The sequence below is a fragment of the Anthonomus grandis genome, chromosome 4 (genome assembly GCF_022605725.1).
Source record: "Anthonomus grandis grandis chromosome 4, icAntGran1.3, whole genome shotgun sequence".
Taxonomy (NCBI): domain Eukaryota; kingdom Metazoa; phylum Arthropoda; class Insecta; order Coleoptera; family Curculionidae; genus Anthonomus; species Anthonomus grandis.
In genome coordinates, this window is record NC_065549.1 from 37,183,564 (window position 1) to 37,208,052 (window position 24,489).

At 33.9% G+C, this 24,489-nt stretch overlaps 1 protein-coding gene and 1 long non-coding RNA gene across 7 annotated transcripts in view; one reads left to right on the forward strand and one right to left on the reverse strand.

Moving 5' to 3' along the window:
- LOC126735603 (WD repeat-containing protein 81) overlaps nucleotides 1-24,489 on the reverse strand; it is a 295,976-nt gene that overhangs the window by 104,973 nt on the left and 166,514 nt on the right. For all 6 annotated transcript variants that reach the window (XM_050439654.1, XM_050439652.1, XM_050439651.1 and 3 more), the window contains exons 27-31: nucleotides 16,534-16,794; nucleotides 16,278-16,475; nucleotides 9,676-9,872; nucleotides 9,414-9,614; nucleotides 2,259-2,417 (exon numbers count right to left, since the gene is read on the reverse strand). In XM_050439654.1, coding sequence (XP_050295611.1) covers nucleotides 2,259-2,417; nucleotides 9,414-9,614; nucleotides 9,676-9,872; nucleotides 16,278-16,475; nucleotides 16,534-16,794 — 1,016 coding nt within the window. The remainder of the gene's footprint in view (nucleotides 1-2,258; nucleotides 2,418-9,413; nucleotides 9,615-9,675; nucleotides 9,873-16,277; nucleotides 16,476-16,533; nucleotides 16,795-24,489) is intronic.
- Nucleotides 3,499-4,510, forward strand: LOC126735605 (uncharacterized). The gene is made up of 2 exons (XR_007660471.1): nucleotides 3,499-3,956; nucleotides 4,029-4,510. It is a non-coding gene; the product is annotated as an uncharacterized LOC126735605 (long non-coding RNA).

Below are 24,489 nucleotides of genomic sequence, written 5' to 3' on the forward strand. Positions count from 1 at the left end.
AAACCCTTCAGTTTAATAACCTCTTTTAAGCGATTTGGCATTGAATGAACTAGTTTTTTCGTCACATCGTTGGATATTTTTGGCCACTCTTTTAAAATTACCTGTTTTAAGTCTGATTTATTATGAATCACATGTTGCCGAATTTTTCTCCCCAAAACATCCCATAAATGTTCTATAGGATTAAGATCGGGACTTTGGGGAGGAGTTTCCAGCAGATGGGGAGTATTAAAAACCAACCACTGACGTACTGTATAAGCTTTGTGCTTAGGGTCGTTATCCTGTTGAAAGTAATAGTTCTCATGCAACCCTAATTTTTCAGCACTGGCACGTAAATTTTCTTTTAAAATATTTAAGTATACTTTTTGATCCATTGTTTCGTCGATAAAAACAATATTTCCTACACCTGAAGTTGCCATGCAACCCCAAACCATTACTCCACCTCCTCCATGTTTCACTGTTTTGATTGTATTTTTCGGATTAAGAGCTTCACCGGGTTTCCTCCACACCTTGACACGACCATCGGACCCAAAAATGTTAAATTTACTTTCATCTGACCAGATAACTTTATCCCAGAAATCAAGTTCAATAGACTTGTACTTTTCAGCGAATTCCAGTCTCTTTTTTCTATTAATATCGCTAACATGGGGCTTCTTACGTGCACTACAGGATTTGTATCCACCCTGGTTAAGTTTCCGGCGAACAGTTTCTTCATGAACAGATATGTACTCCAAACATTTCTCTTAACTCTGATGATATTTGTATGGCACTTTTCTTTGGGTCCTTCTTAATTTCATTTAATATGTACCGGGATTCGCGCTCTGACAGCTTCCGAGGACGTCCTGTTCGCGTTTTATTTTCAATTCTGTTTTCATTTTGAAAACGATTTACTACTTTTTGTATAGTGGACCTGCTTCTTTTAATCACTTCTGCAATTTTGGTGTATGATTTTCCCTCTCTATGCAAATTAATAATAATTTTCCGCTCACTGACACTTAATTCGGTTCTTCCCATGATTATCACTGTATTTACCAGTCAAAGTTAAGAAGAAATATTCTAGTGAATACTGAAAACGAATGCCAGAATAGTATTAGAGGAATGTTCTTATTAGCAAATAACAAAATAACAATAAATTTAAAAGATACTTGCATATTTTGATTTACACAAATTAGGAGTACCTTGACTTTTGTGGATTAAATTTTTATAGAAAATTTTATTTTATTTTTTTGTTTATTGTGTGTTAGATATATTATGCAAATAGGTTTATGTTATGATGTTGGGCATTGGAAAAAATAAATACATAAAAGTAAAAATTGATTTTTATTTCATATAAAAATTATACATAAAATTTATATATAAATTGTCTATTGTACCATCACTTTTGTGGTCCACTGTATTGTCATGTCTGTAAAATCCGCATTAGAATAAATATTTAAAAAATGCCTGGATTTTCGCGTAATATTTTGGGACATTTTGTCGCCAAACGACGCAACTCCCGTCCTCGGGCCGGCCGGGGCGGTGCTCTGTCGCAGGCACTCGTACACGCGCGACGTTGCAAAATTTCGCCTCTATGTGGTTTCCTATAAGTAACGAACGAAAACACGATCTGTATAATTTCAAGAGTGTAAGACTCTCAAGTATGAAATTTCTCAATATTCCGCCCTCGTTATCCTAGACAGAGGACATATATATTTTAAATCCAATCAAAAATCACCTATTACCAACAATAAAATTACATAAAGCGTGTAAGTTAAGTGAATATAGATATAATGTTCACTAATTGCTTATTTACCATCAAAAATAAAGTATCAATTATTTGACAGTTTAATATATAGTCGAATATCCCTATTCGACTATGGTGATGTGGTACAACGCTGCAGCTTTTCCAGAAATCTTTTACACACATAGGGATTAAATTGTGGAATGATTTACCAAATGAAGTGAAGCTATTTACTTTAAAAGATTCTCAAAATACGCTAAGCAATTTCTTATTAATGATAAAAAAACCGATATTCCTTTTAAATTATGTGTACTGTGCTGTTGTCAGATTTGCCCGCTAAGATAAGATAACCTGTAAAATTGATATATTGACAGTAAATATTCCCTCGTTTAAATTATTGCAGTTTTATTTTTTCTACAATGTTTGCACTAAACTTTATATTTTAATTTACATATTAAAATTGTTTATTGTAAGGTCGTATAAACTAGCTCTTAAGCATCCGCGAAGGAGGGAAATTCCTAACCAAAGTGGAAATACTTGCTTGTAAAACTTCGCCTTCGTGGGCCCGCCAACTGGAAATAACCAATCCGGTTCTGGTATCAAGTACGGTAATACTTCCGGAAGATTGACCAGCTGCAACCCAAGTACCAGACGGACCTAGTGCTAAGCATCTTATTAGACCTGACGGATTTATTGAAATCTGAAATGATGCATTTGTCTAATTAAATAAAAAACATTATGACTCGTATATTTTTTAAAAACTAGTAATTAGTTACTAAAATAAAACAAATTTGGCTCAATTGTGTTAATGATAATAACGCAATTTATTTTTTCCGTTCTTGCTAACGTGTTTCGTGAAGATTTTAAAGAGATGCTACGCATATAATAAATTGTTTGACTATAAACACAAAAAGTTTTAGGCATATTGAAAAGTTTGAGCCAAGAATGCTTTCCTCTTCATTTTTGATTATTACACTTTCACAAGCTTATTTTTATTTTTTAATTTTCAATACAGGACGCAAATTCCAATTATATATTAAACATAAAATCGATAAATGACAATAGTTCTGTTGTCACACCCGTAAAAGGTTTGGCTATTAAATAACGAAACGGCTTATGAAAGTTTTATTTTAAAAAATGTTGAATTAATCGAATTCATCAACCGATTGCTTTTCCACAATGTACCTTTATACAGATTTTTACATGATCTCCTGAATCGCCTTCATTCGGATTTCTTTTAAGGCAGACTTGTTGTTCGGCAACAGGATGTGCCGGCAACAGGTGTCCCTCCAATCTCTGTACAGGAAAAAGTCACAGGATGCTATATCAGGCGAGTATGATACCTGTTCATGCACTGGACCGCATCTATAATTATAGTATCTAAATAACGCCTCACAGAGACGCGCTCTCTGTGAGGCGACGCATATGTGGACAGGCGCATTGTCCGGTTGGAAGACGTTCGACTTATTTTTCCACAACTTTGACATCTTTGCTTTGTAAATTTTTGGGGATGCAAGAGTTTTCCAGTACATAGATTGGCGTTTAGTTTCAACATCTTTTTGTAAAATCCAGGTTTCATCGCAAGCAAATTATGTTCCCTATTAATTCAGGCTTTCATCTAATTTTTCAAGGAAATTTGAGCAATCTGTTGACGGACGAGCTTTTAGTCGAAAGTCAAAATTGTTGGAACCAACTTCGCACAAACTTCATATTTAATGCTGTAGCTAGTTTTTCTAAATTTAAAATTAAAACTCTACTGTTATGTCAATATCCAAACTCTCACCATAACCGATACTACTGACCCAGTTATGCGTCTATTCCACTTGATGAAAATCGATACAAAGTTTCGAGGTCATTTCAAGTTTTAACGTTGTGATATACTTATTACTGATTCTCGTCACGATCACGTACTGTAACCACTATCCGTCATAGACACATGCCTTGTCATATGTCACTCGGTTAAACGACATTTTAACAGGAACGGTTGCTGTCTTTTCACTTTGGGGGCAGATGAAAGGCACACCTTTGAAAACCTTTTCGGGTGTTTTCTCTAAATGGCTCAATTTTGGGGCTCTTTTAATCTAATTATGTATTAAACAAGTATCATCAACATTTATAACCACCACCGAGTGATTTTTTCTTAAAATCTTTTAAATGTAGTTATAAAAAAAGTAAAATTCGATAATCACGTGTCACGTGTTCTCGAAACTTTCTTTTGTGCAAAACCCTCATGATTAAGGTAAGTCTTATTATCTATTTTCGTTTAAAACCTCTTTTTTACACCTATATATTTACATTTATATCCTTCCAGGCTTTTTTTTTGGTTTATGCAAGAATTTTGAGACTGGAATGTTGATCTAACCTCAACCGATTATTTCTCAACTTTAACTTTTGATACTCGCTGGATTACGTCTTGACTGGATATTGTCCTGGATCAGTGATCGTCGACAGCTATACCCTGGTTTAGCTCATGTACCTGACTAAAACTCAGCTACGCCTTTCGAAGTGACCACATGGTAATCATCTAGTTCCAGTTGCAGGAATTTTGTGGCCAGTTATAATTTTCTTATATAACCGTTCTGTTTAAAACATAATATTCACCAATTTATTTCAAACTTTCCTACTTATCCTTTCATCTTTTTATATATAACATTTAACCTTATTATGATATTATTTGATAAATCTTAATAATTAATGTAAAATAATTCTAATTACCAGTTCTTCAATATTTTCACATTATTACCTTTCGCCTTGTATATATTGTTAGACATTATTAGATATTATCAATAATAATAGCGTCGTTGTTCGATAATTACGTTTATTACAAAATAATAATTAACACAAAAGTAACAAATAATATTCCGAGCAGGGTTCAACCCGAGTACGGAGAGAATAATACCCATATATTCTTCCTTTAACCATCGACAACCTTTTTTACATTTCGATGATTCAGCTTATTATAATCTCCTGACTGGCGGCGTACAGTCACAGATATAACTAGCTAACGCAAGCTATTGCGTTAGCTAGTTATATCTGTGGCAATAGCTTGCGTTAGCTAGTTATATCTGTGGTACAGTGCTTCGAGTATATAGGACCTTGGGACAAAAATCAGTTACTTCTATTGGGCTAAGCGTAACGCTCCGAAACTTATGCAACTTTGTACTAATAAAAGGCCCTTTCATTGAAAGAATTTTGAGAATTTAATATCTAATGTTACAGGGAAATATGCGACCAATACATTAAGAGCTGGACAAATAAAAATGTTGCTTTTTAGTTTTCTTATAAAAAAAATAACAGTAACTTGCCGATTTACCCCTATGAAAATTAAATTATTTACTTAACTTTTAATAACAACAATACAATTACATAACAAATTTAAAGTACACGATATCTATAACTTCCATAAGTGTAAAAGTTTAATTCTTTTTCGTAATCTTTAGTATGCTGGTATTTCTTACAAGAGAGAAATTTGGTCCAAAAAAAAACACTATACATTTAACGTATTTAAAATATTAATAAAAAGGTATATACACACAACTACAAATTTTTCTTTGAAGGAAATACGGCAAAAAATATTATAGATTCAAACAATAAATGTAAAAAGTGGGAAAAAATAACTCCTAAATTTAGCAAAAAATTACTTAGTAATTTAATTTTAAAATTTAGGAGTTATTAGTACTAATACTAAAAAAATAAAAAGTATGAAAATGCTTTTAAGTTTTATGTGAAAATTATTCTAACCAAAACTAAAATTTTGTTTGTATTTTAACTAAAACTGAAAACTATAACAAAAAAATCTTAACTCAAAAAAGATATGGAAAATATGTACACATATTATGTCTAGGTTTAAGGAAAATTATTCTGAATCAGCATTATCGCTAAAATCACTGCTGACAGAATCTTCTAAATTTATGTCTAAATCATCACCTTTCCTCTCGTATAATATATTTTTCGACTTCCCGGTTTCGATTCTCATTTTTCTTTGAAGTGACTGTTCTTTGCGATGAGATAATGGGCTCTGATGTAAAAAGTAGTCTTTTTAATAAATCCATATTACATTTTGTTCTAGAATACTTGCGGGTGTGAAATAATCGATATTTTCTTGCCTCTTTATGTCTCGCTTCTAAAGCATCCTCGAAAAGTTGTTCTATAGGTAAAGAAAATAAATCAAGTATTTCAGATCCGTGTACCAGAACCTTATGCAAGCTACTTGGCCAATTATATAAATCTAAATATAATTGTTTAGTCTCATCTGAAAGTTTCTTAAACTCTAGTACGTAAATGTGACAGCCACTAGAAAGAGTTCCAAGAATAACAAGATATAACAGGAATAGACGCTTGTCTATTCCTGTTATTTCAGAGCTTAAGTCTGGATTGTAAAAAAAGCTTCTAGCCGTATTGCCATCATTCGTACACCCGTATTCTTGCTTTGGTTTGTCCACAATCAGGCCCATTTTTGATTTAAAACCTGACTGTATTTTCTTTTTGTTGTTTTCCACTATTTTCTTATTTTCCGCTCCTTTGCCAAGATCTTATTTGCAATCGATGACTAATGTGAAGTAAGCACTCGAAAAATCTTATCCAGCAGTGTAATGTGGACAAACCAAAGCTGTAGTTTTCTACTTTTGAAGGACGGTTGGTATTTGGCAAATTCATTTCTTTCGGACTTAATCCACAGATGATGCATCTGGATGTTGCGTTTGTGTCAGTGAGAATATTTGCTACACTACCATCCATCATAGTAAACAACATTTTGATTGATACTATACAAGTAGTTCTAAAATAAAATTATTAAGGTCATTAATTTTATTTTTAATTTCCTGTTCTTCATTGCGCACAAGCTCTTTATTCTCTTTTTGAAATATGAATTTAAAAGGTCGACAGAAAAGTGTAGATGATGAACGAGAATTAACCCATATATCTTTTTTACTTTGTACATCACGTAGTCGTAAGGGAACGAAAGTCTCTAAAAACATATATTCATCTATCAAAGATATAACGGAAAATTTTTGCTTGTATTGGCTATGGCCAGAACTACCATCAAAACCATATTTGCATATCAGCTCCACTTTTCTATTCTTCTGTATATTTGCTATTTTAATAATGCTTTGAGCTGTTGAATTTAATATATCTTGTAAATTAACTTCTGCTGAAATTTCGGTGGCGCAAATTTTAAAGGGTAACAAAGCATTTTGACATTGTCTTAAGGTATATAAACTTGGAAAAATATGTACTTCCGTTTTATTGACTACCGAGCGCAATAAATTGTATTTTCTTTCTGATAAGTCAAGATCTAAATAGAGAGCGAGTGCCCGATAGGAAGTAAGAGATGTATGTGGCGGCAATGAACTACTTACAAGTTTTGCAGCATATAAAATTTCATCAGATGTTCTGCCAGCAGTGATTTTTTTAACGCGCCTTTAAAGTTTCGTCCGCTTTGAAGACTCTGTAAATGGTTTTAGGGGCCTACCACGAATACGGGATGGACCAGCGACTTCTAAGTTTAAAATGACTTTTCTTCCGCCTATTAAACATTCTTGTAATGGTAACTCAGTTTGTAACCAAATATTATTTTTTTCCATAAATCATTTTAACAAAATTTTTTATTAAAATGAAGGCAAATAATAAATTCTGCTTTGCTTGGTGAAGTGAGTTTCAACTTGAGGCGAGGGATTGCTCAAATTTAAAAGGAACGGATTTTTTCATAAATAAATAGTTATGGATTTTGATTCCGATGTTCTAGCCATGTCTCAAAAAGATCCGCTTTCTTTATTGATTTGACATCCTCTGAAAAAAAAAATTTAAGCTTCGTCGCAGACTGACGCAGATAAACTATATACGAAATGATAATATATAAATGTATTAACAATAAAATGTAAAAACTACAAATGGTTTTAAGAGGCTTTTTTTATATGCCTTTTTAAAGTTTCAAATTTAAAGAGAAATATAAAATAATTACAAATTACTTTTACATTTATTATGGTAAGATGATAAACGACTTTTAAATTTTATAATACATGATATTAAAGTACATACCTTGTTGTACACTGGCCATTTTTAAAAAAGATTTCAACTTTTAACCGCTTGTCTTGAAACACCAACAAAGTATACTCAAGTTTTAATAACAAAAAGGTACTGGTCAATACACGAGATTTTATTATTTTTGGCGCAAATATTTGTAAACAAAAAATGCTATTTGCGATAATATTTTTGTGGAATTGTGGCTATTTGTTTGTGGTCTTTAAGATAAGGTATTTAAATACTTCTGAAAAACAAGTCACTTTATAGATTTTTGTCCATTGCTCGAAGCACTGTGCGGCGGCTCGACAGAAATTCCTTATCACCAGATGTGGTTTTCTTACAATATAGTCTACATTAAAATATAGTATCTATTTAATCTTTGGCCAGAGACAATCGATATTGTGCGGTATAAGAAAGATAATAAGGGTTAAAATTCATTTTTAATTTGGTTCTTATTTCGGAATCAGAATTTCAAATTTTGTGTACATATTTAACTGGGAATTTTTATAATAAACTTTGTTGAAACCTGATACAAAAGTGTTGTTCTACTCAAAATACCTTTTCAGTATTTAAGAACAGTTAAATAGTGAGTTAATGTTTCTCAATTCAAACAATTAAATTTTGTTTGGTATTGTAATTTAAATTAAGTGGCGCCTAACTTAGTTATGAATTATGGCAATGGGGTAAGTATTTATCAACCTATAACCAAAAGCCTACCAATATAGAGCTACAGTTCGCTATGTAGCAATATTTATTTACCTATAATAACATTAAAAAAAACTCTACAATGCGTCATGTGAAATTTCTATGACGGTTTCTTTATCGACGTTTACAATACCAACAATCATCCGTATAAGCCATACTCGTAGGACGATCTCCGCGTACAATTGCATTGATTTTCGTCACTATTTACGGAGTTTTTCTAATTTAAAAGACACGCGACAAATTTCGCATGGAAAATCGAGAAAAAGCTTGTCTTTTCGTCACATATTGTTATCGGTATGAGAAAAAAATTAATTCTTCTTTGACCTTAATGGAACGGACTACTAAAGCAATAAAGAGTATTTTCGAACTACAATTATTGGAGGTGTGTCGAAACTAGTTCGAAAGATCGATTCTCAAAAGTGATTCAATCAAGTATATTAAAAAGAGTAAATCAGTTGAACTAAACGCACACGCATACACTGACAACACAAGTTTCAGACTTTTACTGTATCGCGTTACCTGTAAAATATGTATATTTGTTAAAACTAAAAACTCTTTTAGGTTAAATCTTAAATCCTAAATTTTGCATGATGTTGAATAATAATAATTAAATACAAATAAATACAAATTTTGGTGAGATCAGACTGACGATAGGCGGATTTAGGATTCTAACCAATTGGAACGTAGCATCCTGCGATAGAGTTGGATTCTCATTGGTTAAAATTGGTTCGAGTACTTGGTGGATTAGTGCGAAGAACTACTACCCTTGGCGTTTAGCGCACACCAAACCCTCAGCATAATTTAAATTAACATTTCTAGCATCACATAAATTTAAAAAAAATTTATCAGAATATAAAAGGTGCCTTACATTGCACTACGGATGGTTTAAAAGGGCTAATACATTTTTTTAAATTGGGTTGTTAAGGAAACAATGTTCTGTAGGAAAATAATATAAAAAGTCGATAATTACCTTTAAATCATAGACGTAACTCGCCAATCGACCGTCGATTATTTTAATACTGCCTTCGGTGGTGGCAGAAAAAATCAAGCTTGATGGTGACGGCGTGCTTTTGACTACATTTACGGGGCAGAACTTAGGTGATTCTAACTGTCCTACGAGCGCGCCCATAAAAGGATCCCAAAGGTGAACCACACTATCGCAGGAGGCAACCTATAATTTCAAAATAAAAATTACTCAACTGCCAAATTAGTTCATAATAATTTTGAGTTACCAATCTGAGACTGTCGACAAAGGTTAAGCTTAAAACAGTTTTTTTATGCCCGGAGTAAGTCCATTGGCACGGGGAAGTTAAAGTGCCATCGCCTTGACTCCTTAAAGACCATAATTTTACTGTTTTATCCCTTGACCCAGAGAGAAAGCTGTTTTCATTATCTAGGACATGTAGACTTTTGATACTGTTTGTGTGACCTAAAATGTGAAAAATTAGGTAAACTACGTTTGGATAGAAACACTAAATAGTAAACTAGTCCTGTGATAGTTCTGGCTACGAGAGTAAAAAAAAGCAAAACTTGTTTTTTTTCAACAGCCTTGTCCAATCTTGCTTTTTCTCCACTACTTGGTAAGAGGTAAAAAACTGTCATATTAAATTGTACCTGGTGTTTCTTAACCTATACGCATAAATTTATGTTAGTAAAATATTTCCAGATTCTGAAATAATCTGTTTTTTTGTTCACAAGAATTTTGTCGATAAACTAACAAGTAAACGAGTCCAAATGATCTTTGTTATTTTTAGTAGTAAGAACTTATAGACATGTTACTGGCATACGGGAAATCGCAACAAGATGCAGTGGTTGCAGGTAATCTTTATGCCCAAAGGTTTCCCCGCAGGTATCATCCGAGGCGTGAAGCCTTTTTACGTGTGGTATAGCGGGGCAGAGAAACCGGCAATTTGCGGCCAAGACCAGGGCAATATGGGGGAGCCATTAGACCTAGTCTTATTTTGAATCTGGAGGACGTGATTTTAAATGTCATTGCAGAGCAGTCTGTTATACACACTAGAACAATTACAGGGCAATTTGGAATATCACAAGCCACAGTTTGGTGAATTTTGAGGCACGAATTACTGTATCCATTTCACGTGTAACAGTTACATGCTTTACTTCTAAGTGCGGGTCTACACGATCCGGTTTCAACGGATGCGGTAGAAACGCTGCGTTACCGCATTGGTACGACAGCACATAGGTTTAAATGGGATGCGATACATGATGCGTTAGCACCGCATCGACGGAAGAGAAACGCAGCTTGCTGTGGTAGCAACGGACGATGGTCGTAGCCAACACATGTACTTAAATGTATCGCGATACACGTTCCGGTTGTGACGCGCGTTTGTAGGCATTTTCATCTAAATTATTGCATTAAATATCTTATTTTAACACAGTTAACAATTGGTCAAATGATTTTTTAGACATTCTGTAATAATTTAAAAACCTATCATTATTCTGCCAAATATTTGTATTAAATTTATCGATTTTTTTTCTACACCACTTTCAAAATATGAATGACTCAATGTTTACGTTATACTGACTCTCGTAGAAATAAGACATTATCTCTCTATAAAACTTTCGAAGCAATTAAATGTTGAAATTTTTCTTGCTGCATATCCGTTTGCAACGCAGTGTGTATCGCGTATATTCATGCGGTAAAAACGCATCTGTTACTACCGCATCCGTTGAAACCGGATCGTGTATACCCGCACTAAAGGATTATGCGCCTCGACTAAACTTTTGCGAGTGGTTGCTACATCAGCAGCAGTTGTACCCAAACTTTGCCATGAACATTTTAGTTCCGGATGAAGCAATTTTCACACGCAATGGTATTCACAATTTTCACAACATGCATTATTGGGCAGTGGAAAATCCGCATGTTATTCGGCGAATACACTTTCAACGACGATTTTCAGTGAATGTGTGGGCTGGAATTGTAAACGGAACAGTTATTGGCCCTTTCATTTTGGATAATCCTCTAACTACTGCTCTTTTTTTACAATTCTTGCGACATAATTTACCGGTACTCCTTGAAGAAGTTCCTCATAACGTTTGTGGTTTCTTCACGATGGTGCTCCACCACATTTTGCGCAACCAGTGAGACAGCGTTTGGATCAAATATTTTCCGAATAATGGCCGAAGTGGTCCAGCTAGATGGCCTCCTTGATCAACCGACCTTAATCCATTTGACCTTCATTTTTGGGATCAAAAATTATAATGTATGTAGGCAAGAAATAAGGTTTCGCACTTTCCACCGCTTGGAAATAAATGATACGCAAATCAATTATTTAAAAAAAGGAAAATAATTAATTTATAAAAACACAAAAAAGTAATATTTCTTGTACTAGTTATGTTCGTGTCTTATACTGCACCATGAATGCAGGCTGATTCAGAATGTAATCTATTCCGATGTTCTCAATTAACCAATGATGTCTTAGAAAAGTCTTTCGGCAGAAACTGTTGCCATAGCATAAAATTCAATTGATCCCCGATATTTTATAAATCATTATTAAACCATAAAACAATGGGAGCATTTTTAAAATGCCCAATTTTTTTCTGGAAAAGCTAACTCTATGCAGTTTAAAAAAATAAACATTTCGAATTTAAAATCAATATTTTTTTTTGTATTACATTAATAAATAAATAAATAAATAAATAAAGAAATAAATAAATAAATAAGTAAATAAAGTCTTTATTATACCAAAATGTACATAGGGTAAGTCTAGCCTATGGCTAATCAACTTAACCCACAATTACAAGAACAAAAAGAAATAAACATATTTTCGCACTAAATTATGAGGAGACTTAACTATAATGTGGGGATGTAGAATTTTGATATTATCTTAAAAGCAGCAATGGACAAGCACTTAAGCGGATTCGGAAGCTTAATATACAATGAAATAGGGCTAAAAAGAAAACATCTGTGAAATAAGGCCGAACGACAAGGAGGAGCCGATAACTTATTTATTCATCTTAGGTCAACGTCATACCTCTTCGAAAAATGATTTTTTCACGAAAATAAGCAGGGGAGGAGGTACCAAGCAATCCATGCACAAAAACATCCAATTGATGAAAAAAAAATTTCTAGATGCATCCATCCAAGAAAACAATTTGTTTTTAAGACTGTTATATTTTCTGAAGTTAAAGCTAAATGCATAGTACTGGTTTTGACCTTCTGCAAACGATACGGAGTTTTTTTTTATCTAAACATGGAATATAGACAATGTTACAGTAGTTTAGAAAGAAAAGTACTAAATACTCGCATAATTTATTTCTTACTTTAGAGTTCATAATGCTTCTATTAGCGTACAATAGTTTGAGCACAAAATAGGATTTTTTATTTTCGTCAAAAACATGCAACTTAAGTCTCAAGTCATCCTCAAAAATTACCCCAAAATTTTTTATGTAATCAACTATTTTTAAACTACTTTTCAACTTTGTGGGTCCCCCACAAACAGTTGTAAATTATCTACGGCAATTTTTTTTCTTATTTTTTAAAGAGAAACATATTATAGAACCGTTACTAGGATTTAATTATAAATTATTGCTCGACGAGAATGTTGAAAGACCTGACAAATCTTGTTATGTCATAAATTGTCCGGCAAGACTAACCAGTTCACTGGGAATATTTCTAGAGAGTTGAATTTATTAGACAGTCTTGATTTTAAAGCTTTAAACAACAAGAACAACTCCCAAGATCTGATAGGTTATAAGAATCCCTGTTAAATGCATTGATGGACAAGAAACCTATCAGGCCAGCTTCGTGGGTTCTCTGTATGGTCAATTGTCTCAGTCATACAAAACCCTAAATACTGCAATATTTAACAATTATACATATCTGATATGCACACTAAAAATAAGATAGATCCCAAGACGGACGCTTGTAGTACACCAGAAATTATTTAAGACGTATTTGACTGAGTTTGATTTTCCAAGACCACCAGCTGGTTGCTTCCAGAAAGATAAGACCTAGAGAAGTTTAATGAATTATTATCGAATCCATAATAGGCCAATTTTGTTGAAAGCAGACTGTGATCCAACGTATCGAAAGCTTTAGAGAAGGCAAGCAATACGAGTGGTGTAGTATCACCCCTATTCAAAGCCTCAACGATTTCTCGAGTAACTTTTCATAAGACGGATGTTGACTGTGGTGCTTTCGGAAGCCAGACTAACCCTCCGGAATTATGTTATTTGTGATTAAAAAATTATAAATTTGTTGTCAAATAAACTTTTCTAAAACTTTTGAAATTACAGGAATAATTGATATCGGTCTAAGGTCGCAGTATTCCTTTGGACTACTACTTTTAGGTAAATGCATTATAAAAAAAAGTCTTCCAACAATTAGAAAAATAACCCTTTTACAAACAGCGGTTTATACAGGGTGTCCCGTAATTAATTGGACATAGGTTAATGTAGGATACCTGACATGAGAATAAACCGTTTGAGCTCAATATCGCTTAGCAAAATGTTATTGGTTTTCGTTCTACAGGGTGGTAAAACTAATTTTTTACCAAACATTTATTGAAATATTTTGGAATCCACTGGACAGATTAACCTAAAATTTGGCGTACTCTTGTTATTTGGGATGAGGAACACGAATATGATATCTATTTTGCCATTGCCACTAGATGGCGCCACATACAACAACATTGAGTGATTAAAATGGTCATAACTTTTTTGACCTACCTGTACGCACATTTGCGAGTGAAAATAATATAACAGCATTTAATTCTAGTCAAAAAAGATATACTTCTTTGATCTCCAAAAAGTAGACCGTTCTCGAAATAAACGCATTTTTGTATTACGTTGCGTATGAACAAATTATTATCGGAGTTTTACAAAGTAGGCTTTGCCTAGGATGAACACATCATAACTACGACCTGTCAAGGTGAAGTATTAATAAGTAAGTGTTTAATTTGGCTAAAGCTCGTGTTCTTGTTGTGTTATTTTCGCTTAAAAATGCCGCGTCACAATGATTTTTCTAATGCTCAGATGCGGGATATGGTATGTGTATACGCTCAAGAAAATTTTCGTAGTCGAAGAGCAGCGCAGCATTATTTAGATCTGTATCCGGATAGAAGGCAGCCACATCATCAAACATTTAAAGCGTTGTACGATAGATTAGGCGAAACGGGCTCATTTCGTTCAAAAAACGTAAATGCGAGAAGACCAAGGATAATTGGAGCAGACATGGAAGATGAAATTTTGGTTCGTGTTATCGAAAATCCCGAAACCAGCACAAGACGTATTGAGGTAGCCACTGGGGTAAGAAAATATTCGGTGTCCAAAATTATACGCCAAGAAAAACTGTATTCGTATCATTTCACTCCAGTTCAAAATCTTCTTCCTCAAGACTTTCCTGCAAGACTCCAATTCGGTCAATTTTTAAGAGAGCGCCAATTAAATGATCCATTTTTTTGTAATAAAATTTTATTTACGAATGAAGCGACGTTCACAAGGAGAGGTGTTTTTAATTGGCGTAACAATCATATCTATTCGATGGAAAATCCTCATGCTTTCCAAGAACACTATTTTCAACATGCGTTTTCAATAAATATTTGGTGTGGTATCTTTGGAGAACGTTATCTAAATTTCTTGAGGAATGATCTACCCATTCTTCTAGAAGATGTGCCCCTAAATTTAAGACATGACAGAGGATATTCGCATGAGATACGATCACTACCAATAGCATTAGATTTGAGGTCAAAAACTACTTTTGAAATTTATGTTACAGTGACTAAAAGAAATAAAAAATAAAGAACGGAAGGATTAAATTTATTATTTAGAACGTAATCGCGATAATTAGAATGCAATAGAAAACTTCCGAGAAACTTAAACCAATTACGTGTTTCAAGTCACGTTTTAAAGTCACTTACACTGGTGAAGATATTATCCAAAACATAGTCTCCGTAATCGCCCGATTTAAATCCTATCAATCACTTTTGAGATGTTGAAAAGGCGTGTTTAAAATTAAAGAATAGTGTGCCAGTTGACATTGACAATTTGATTAGGAGCATGCCAAACAGATGTCCAGTTGTTATTAAAACCAGGGGTGTGTATAAGCACTCATACACTCTATTAATAAGGATTTTTTTATTAACTTTTTTCTAAATTTTGTGGTCTCGAAATTTCGATATTTTATTTCTTTAAATTTTCATACAATATTAATCTCCCGGTCTACTAAGATAAATTTTTCTATTTTTGATAAATTAATCTTCACCAGTATTTCTAAAATAAAGTTATATATTTAAATAAAAAAAAAAATTCAAATTTTCATTTAATTTTTTTGTCCCCTAGACCATTGTGATATGTGTAATTAAAAGGAATTAAATTCAGAAAATAGTTTAAAAACAGCTACACCCTATTCATGCTCAATATCAATAAATACATTTTTTAATATTCCATTATGTGTAGGTGTTTTTAGATTTTCTGGATTTAATTACTCTTAACTCAACTTCAACTCTAAATTAAGCGAAAACACCTTACATCTAATATTAAATTTGTGAGACTGTGACTTATAGTTTATATTGGTAAAAAAGATAGAAACTTCCACTAAACAATTTTAGAACATAAAAATTATTATTTTAAAAGACGCACTAACTGAACATATTACTATTTCACTGGAGAAAACCACATTATAATACCATATACGTAACTATACCTATTTTAAGAATATTCACACTGAATACAAGGGTAATAAACTGAATTTATTAGAGACCCTTGGAACTAATAAGTTAAGAAAAAATTATTGAATTTTAAATGATTGACAGGACCTTTACAATTTTATATACAGTTTTAAATAATATTAAAAAAAAGTCAAACTACATACCCACAAAAGTTTGCAATTTAATCTGATTAAATTGAAACGTAGTATCCTTTTCTGGCCTGCCTATTTCATGGGCCCAATAGCTTAACCAATTACCCTTCAAATGTCTCGAGTTGTTTTCCATTTTATTGCTTACTAAACTTAACAGATCGGTTGACGTTTGACTATAGTGAACGTCTCCTTGGATATCTATTCTATTGCCTTAAAAATAATTTGTTATTACACCCTTTTTCTCTATTTCCCAAAGAAAATCAGGTACCTATTAAATTAATATTACTTCCAACGCTGCTAGATAATGGGATCTGCGGAGTAAAGTTAAATGTTTTACTTTTGCCAAAAGCGACCATTTCTTGCTCAAATAATTGGCACAGTTCCCTGATTTTGTCGTGGTTTTTAAGAGAAATATCTAGAGAATTGGATCCAACGTGCTTCAGGAATGGTACGTAAGCCATATGAGCTAGTTCTGGACTGAATACTTGCTTAATTTCTTGAAGTGCTAGCGACTGGATATTTTCTTCGCCTAGTGATATAAAACAGTTAAAATTTCATGGATTTTTAATATAAAAATGTAGGAAATACATCATTACATGAAAAACGATAACTATATTTTATTCATATTTTTGAATAATCTCGTTGAGGAAATTTAAAATAATCAATGATTTCCTACAGAATACAAAATTCAGTTAATATTTAAACTAATATAAAAAAGTGATTTTTAAAATTATAAAATGACCAATTAAATGATAAGATATTCCCAGAATTTCGTATTTTATTTAACGTCCTACAAAAAGTTCCCCTTAAAGGAAGATACACAATATATGATTAAAGTAACGGCCTCAATATTTCTTCCAGCCTAAAATACGAAAAAATATGTTGAGGAAATTGCTCCTCTATGGGAGAAGTACGGCGAAGAGATTTACTCATAGCGGAGAATTTTGAATAAATATTTAGCAACTTGGTATCCGAAAATTTCCAATTACTATATCAGATATGGCTCTTAAATAGCGAGACCGCATGCGCAGAAAGTGTTTTTTCTCCTTCGTGTTCCCTCAGGAGACGGTTATGGTCTAAGCCGGTATGGCTAATTGAATCACTTTCTGCGTCCTAGACTCTAGTATAGAGGGCGTAAATAAATGGATGCGAAAAAATTCAGGGGCTGATTGTTGGGTAAATTTTAAGAAAAAAACCTTTTATGAACGTATGTTCTAAAAGCCTAACTTTTGAGATACCGGGTAGTAAAGATTGAAGAAAAATATATGTTTTTTTTTATAGCACTGTTTACTTAACCTTTTAACCTTGCAATGAAAAAAAAAGAAATGCAATGAAAATCATTGCAAATCAATGCAAGCATCTAGAATGTATGCTGAGATAATCCCTCAACGAATGGCACCTCATTATACGTTATTTGCACGCCTTTATCAAAGACTACGAAAAACTGGAACTTTTTAACCAAGAAACCAAGATTGTGATCACCAACGCGATATTAGAACACAGGAATTGGAAGAAGCAGTACTTAATTTAATTTATGAACAACCTGTGCTAGAAAACACCAGTACTAGAAAAATTGGTCTGCAGTTACATTTCAATCATACGACGGTATAAACTATTTTAAAGGATCAGTTATTATATCCATATCACGTAGAACGAGTCCAAGTTCTATTACCACGAGATTTGCCTAGGCGTCTTGAAATTTCTCGTTGGATGTTAGAAGTGATTGAGCAAAACCCTCAGGTTTTAAGGCAGATTTTATTTACCAACGAAGCTAATTTTTCCAGAGAGGCAATCATTAACTACCATAATAACCACATTTGGGCAGATCAAAATATCCATGCTATAGTTGAAGGTCATCACCAACAACAATTTTCTTCAAATGTATGGGTTGAAATCATTGGAGATCACCGAATGGGGAAACATACACTCGTTTTCTCCGAGACATACTTCCGGGACTTCTTAAGGCGGTACCCCTAGATGTTAGAAGAGTAATATAGTTTATGCACGATGGGAATCCTGTCCATTTTAGTCTATTAGCACGTAGTTATTTAGATGAAACATATCCAAATCGTTGGATAGGCCGAGGCGGTCCTCAGTTTTAGCCACCTCGGTCACTAGAGCCACCTCGGTCACCAGATATGAATTCACTAGATTTTACCACATATGGTCATTTAAACACTTTGGTGTACAGGATTCCGGTACTGGATATTGATGACTTGAGAATCGAATCATTAATTCATGTGCCGTAATTTAAAATTCTCCCGGAATTTTTTATCGGATTCGTCGACAAATCCGGCGACGTATAGATTCTTGCATATTGGCAGAGGGTGGTCATTTTTAACTTATTTATAATTATTTAATTTCTTTTTTCTTCATTTGTTTTAAAATACAAATTAGAATCACATCTAAATATTAATAATAAATACGTAATACATTTAGGTAGATAGATTTTATTTTTTTAATTGAATACGCAACCTTAGACAAAAGAAAGTCAAGAGATCAAATTTGCTCAGAAATAAATGAGAATTACAAAAGTGTGTGGCGAACCATATTTTTCATCAAAATATTTAGTTAAAACGCAGCATCACAAAAGGCGTTTTGATGCATAAAAAATGCATTCCAAATTTTAGTAAAATATCTACAAGGGTTTTACAGGTATTATAAAAAGAAGACTGGCACCAGGATTCCTAGTATGATGAGGCTACCCGATGATGTGGTAATTAAAGACCCACAAGACATAATATGCTTTTGCACTGTTCTTTGGTGAGGTATTTATTCAATCAAATTTCATTAACCATTCGTCGACGTCTGATAATGTGCCCCACTTTAACATTTCCAACGTTGATACTTCTCAGATTATTTTGGCCGGTAAAAAACTCAAAAATAAGTTAACATCTGGTGTAGACGGTGTGCCTAGCTTCTTGGTTAAAGATTGCATTGGTGTCCTGGCTGATCCGCTGACCTACATTTTCAACTTAATACTGTCAACAAAACAGATTCCTGAAATTTGGAAGACTGCTAAAATAATACCTATTTTAAAAGCTGGGGACTCTGATCAAATCGTGAACAGGCCAATCTCATTACTCTGTAACTTCTCAAAAATTTTTGAGATTATCCTGAATTGGTCGCTATTTAGTCACGCAAAATTACTCATCTCTGTAGACCAGCATGGATTTTTTAGCGGGCGATCTTGTGTTACTAACTTATCCTGTCTGTCTAGCCACATCTGTGAATCACTTGATGTTAATACTCAAGTCGATAATATTTATACCGACTTCCAAAAAGCCTTTGATCGGATAGATTACTATATTTTGCTGCATAAAATAACTCAGTATGGTTTTTCAGGGAGATTATTTAATTTATTTTATTCCTACTTGATAGTTAGATCTCAATATGTTAAATATGAGGGCTTTAAATCGAAACTTTTTAACGTAACGTCGGGTGTGCCACAGGGCTCCTGGGTCCGCTCCTGTTTAGTTTTTTTATAAATGACTTGATTGAGTCACTCACTTGTCATAGGGTGGCTTTTGCCGATGATTTGAAGCTATATTTAAATGTATATGGTTTGGAGGATTGTGTTTTTCTTCAGAACTGTCTAAATACATTGAAGGTATGGTGCTCTGTTGACAGGTTAGGCTTGCATGCGGTTAAATGTAGTGTGGTCAGTTACTCTAGATCAAAAACAGCCTTAAATTTTAATTACTTTATTAATGATACTATTTTGAGTAGATTAAAGCAAATTACTGATCTTGGTATCACCTTTGACTCTGAATTTACATTCGTTCCACACTTCAACAACATAGTCAAGTCAGCCCTGAGAAGGCTTGGGTTCATAATTATAAGTTCTCGTAGTTTTACTTTTGAATCTACATTAAGACTGCTTTTTTGTTGCTTAGTGAGATCAAAACTGGAGTTTGGCTGCATTATATGGAACCCGCTCTATCAGAATCATGTCGGTCTCCTTGAATCTGTTTAGCGTAGATTTGCAAAGTTTTTGGCCTTCAGGCAGGATGCCATATATCCGGTTAGAGGGTTTCATCATCGGCAACTATTGGAACGCTTCAATCTACATCCATTACATCTCAGAAGAATGATCTTCTCTGTAAAATTCCTGCATGGGTTACTGAATGGATTCATTGATAGTCCTGTACTTCTTTCTGGTGTACGTTTCATGGTGCCTAGGCTTAATGCTAGACATCCCCTAACATTCTTTCTGCCAAGGCCTCATACTAACATCCTGTTGAAATCGCCACTATATACAATATGCGCTATATTTAATCGGATCTGTCACATGTGCGATATAAATTTCTCTCCGGTTCATGTGATTATCGATATCTTGGTGGATCATTACTCTTGGGATTAAAACCATATGTTTAAGTTATAGTTAGTAGGTATATTGCAGTTAATTTAATTTTGTTGAATATTTGATAATCTTGTTAAACTTTTATAATTGGGTTTTTATATCATATTAATAGTTATTTGTTCTAATTTTTTGGACAACTTTTGAGTTTGTGACTTTACTTTTTTTCTTTTCTTTTCATTCATTCTTTTAGGTTTGTTTTGTGTTTTTTTTCCTTTAAACTATATTTTTCATTGTTTTGCAACTGTTTCCTGTTATTGGGCAAGTTGCCTGTTGGAAATAAAGGCTTATTATTATTATTATTTATTTACACCCTGTATACTGAGCGAGGGGCTACCGGCGTTATTATAGCATAGTTAATATAGCATAAGCTAATATTAACTAGGTATGGAAAGGTGTCTGAGAACAGGTTTCGGAGAAAAGGAAATAATAAAGAGCAAACACGGGTTAAATAAGTGAAAGGTGATGTGGAAGTCCAGATTGTGTATTAGGTAGGGAAGAAAAACGCATACATTATCATTGCAGTCATATTTTTTCTATGAACGAGTTTTTTTTCTCGTGCCGCTAACAATGTGTGTCAAAAAACACGAGCAACGGATCAGTGTGAACTGATCTTGTAGTAGTCGAACTAAAAGTACCTTTACTCTAATGAAGTACGTTAAAAAAACGCATAGAATTTAGAAACCGTAATATTGTTTACAATTTAAAGAATAATCTATTAATAATAAATATTTATCATCTAAATATTTTTTGACGACGTCACTGGTAAAGATTACTTGTGTCGGAGGAATCAACAACGCGATCGAGCGGCGTTGCGATGTTGTTGCCTTTTTCTCTACTATCCGTTTAACTTTGAATGTTGATTTCTCTATAGAGTATCTTATCATATTTTATGAAAAAAAAATGCTTCATATTTTATTAAAGAGGAATAGTATTTTTTTGCACCTGTCAAAATAAGTGACAAATTTTTATGATATTATGAACTTATGTTTTTTTGCCATTAGGATATAAGTATTTGCCATAATTGCATCAGAGATATTGCAAGTAAACAAACTGCCCATAGTTCCACGGCAATGCTAATTCTAGTCTTTCAATGTTCTAAGCATATCTGGACTTTCATTTTTTTTTCCGTATCTATCGAAAATTTCTAAATTACGAAGTTAGTCATAAAAAGCGTATCATATTATGTTTCCATTTATATTATTCTATTTATCTATGTAATGAATGATGCATTAATAAGATATTTGACATAAAAAAACATGAACTTGTCAAGTTGCTGCAATTGTCCCCGTGGCGGGGACGAATGAAACAGACATGAACACCTGGGATGATTGAAACAGCGCTAAGACAAAAGAAAATAGTATTATTCTAGTGAAAAACGGCCAATATAAAATATTTATTCTTAAAGGTAATATATGTCATACGTATATTTCTTTATGTTATGTACAGTCTTTACGGGACCAATGACTACCTCAATGCACTGCAGCTATTTCTCCAAGTAAACCAGACAATAGCAATCATTCTCTTCATTTGTGTCAGTCTCTCTGTTGCTGATTGTTGCGATCTAGTAATAGTAGTATTTGTTTCATCGTTTAACTCAGTCAGTTTTTTCTTAACTTGTTTGTTCTCATGTCCGTATAAACTGTCGACTTCCTCACTTTTCGTTTACCAGTCGTTTTTCTAGAATGCGCTTGACGGTGTCAGACTTTACGGGACCAACATCGCGGCTGTTTCTATTGTACCCTGTTTCAATTGTCCCCGGTTTACCCTATTGTCGTTATTAAAATAAGCCTATAATAAGAATGCTCTCTCTTGTGAGGACGTTTTCGATTGGTATAAATAGTTCTGTAAGCCGATAGAGCACCGACAATAAAGCCGGTCGCACACCTAAGTTACAAATGTGGCCACATTGTCATTTCGACATAATTTCGTTCAATATTTTGTACATTTGCCACAAATGCGGTACAAGCACGCACATCAGGGCTTAGTTCTGTTCCGCATTTGTAGCCGTCTTCTGATGAGATGATTTTATGATGTGGCAATTATTAAGTCAAAACCGAAGAAAACGTCGTTACTGGGTTCATCCCTATATTAATGGTTGTTCCAAAAAGAGAAATTTTGAAGTATCAAAGCAACTATTAAATCATGATGATGAATTTTAAGCTTACTATAGAATGTTACCTGCAAAGTGTGGTTATATAATATTTCTCTAGTTCCTGAATAAATAAAATGGTGTATGTAATATCGTCCTTCATTTTTATTTTAAAACGTGACACGACACTCCGCAACAAATATCGGACAGGCTGATTATCCGGGGAGTAAACACAAATGCGGTGTGGCTTTAAATGCCGTTTGGTAGCAAATGCATCTAAATTAAATAACACGCGCGCGTTAAATACTGTCCGATATATTTGTGGAAAAGCATTTGTGGCGCAATTTGTATCGTAGGTGTGCGGCCTGCTTAAGCAACGTCCAGGTCGACCTGTTTCTGCTTCAGTTCCGGTAATAGTGACCAATAGAATATGAAGAAAGTTGGTTGACTGAATGGGTTTCAGAGGGCTGAACTATTAATCAAACTTATCATTTGACAGGTTTGGCAAAACTGCGAGAGGCAGAAGAAATTTTCGTAAGAAATTGCCAAAAACAAAAACAGAAAAAAAGAGTTAAAGAAAAGCAAGTCGATATTGCATCAGAACAATGCACCTGTACATAATGCGTTGTATGTACAAGGTGGCGCAAAAGTAATGTCATAGTTTGAACCGGCAGCCTTTTTGTTATAAATTGGAAAAAAAGAGCTCTGTTGCCGAAATAAGTTTATTTGAAAGTATAAGATTGATGACATTAATTGGAAAAAATTATATCGCTTATGAGGCCTCCTCGCGAGTTGATGCATAATTGCACTCGTTTTACGGCATTTTTAATTGTTGCTCGCAAAACATCTGGCTCCAAATTGGCGATCTCTTCTTCAATGTTAACTTTTAAGGCTTGTAAGGTACATGGTTTGTTATGGTAAACGAGAGATCTGAAGGGCCAGTTCAAATTCCCAAAATGGAAAATCACTCGACCTGGAAATTGGTGTCTCAAAATCTCCATCGTTGCCCGAGCTGTGTTTGCGATTGCTCCGTCCTGTTGGAACTAACAATGAAAAAAAAAACTGGTTTAGCATCTGCCTGTAACGCTCACCAGTTAAGGTTACGGTGGTGCCGTCGGCGTCCACAAAAAATAAGGGCCAATCACTTTTTCACTGCAAATGCCGCACCAAATAGTCACTTTCAGGGAATGCAATGGCTCTTCATGCATTTGACGTGGATTCGCTGTGCCCCAGAAAAGCAAATTTTGTTTGTTAACATAATCACTTAAGTGGAAATGAGCTTCGTCGGACATTATGATTTTTGATATGAAATCATCCTCTTCTTGCACTAAGTTTAACAGAGTATGGCAATAAGTTAACCTTGTCTGATGGTCAGCAGGCAGCAATTCATAAACAGTTTGTACTTTGTATGAAAACATTTTCAAATCTCTCACTAAAACTCGCTGCAACGAACGTTTACTGATGCCTAGTTGTGTGTATCGATGTCTTGTTGATGTTTGTAGACTCTCTCTGACGTCGTTGGTAACAACAGCGATGTTCTCGGCTCAACGAGCAATACGAGGCTGGCCACTTCTTACGATATCTCTAGTGGACCCGAGTTTGCACGAGGTGTTCGGCCAAACCGTTGATTGAGAATATGGGAAGATGCGCAACCTTACGGGCAAAATCGTGCCACTAAAAGCGGCTGGCGGATAGATGGCGCAAGAAGAAGCGCGCTCCGGTCTCGTTTAAAAATCTCGTGTATCATTTAGTCCAGGCGAATTGAATTAATT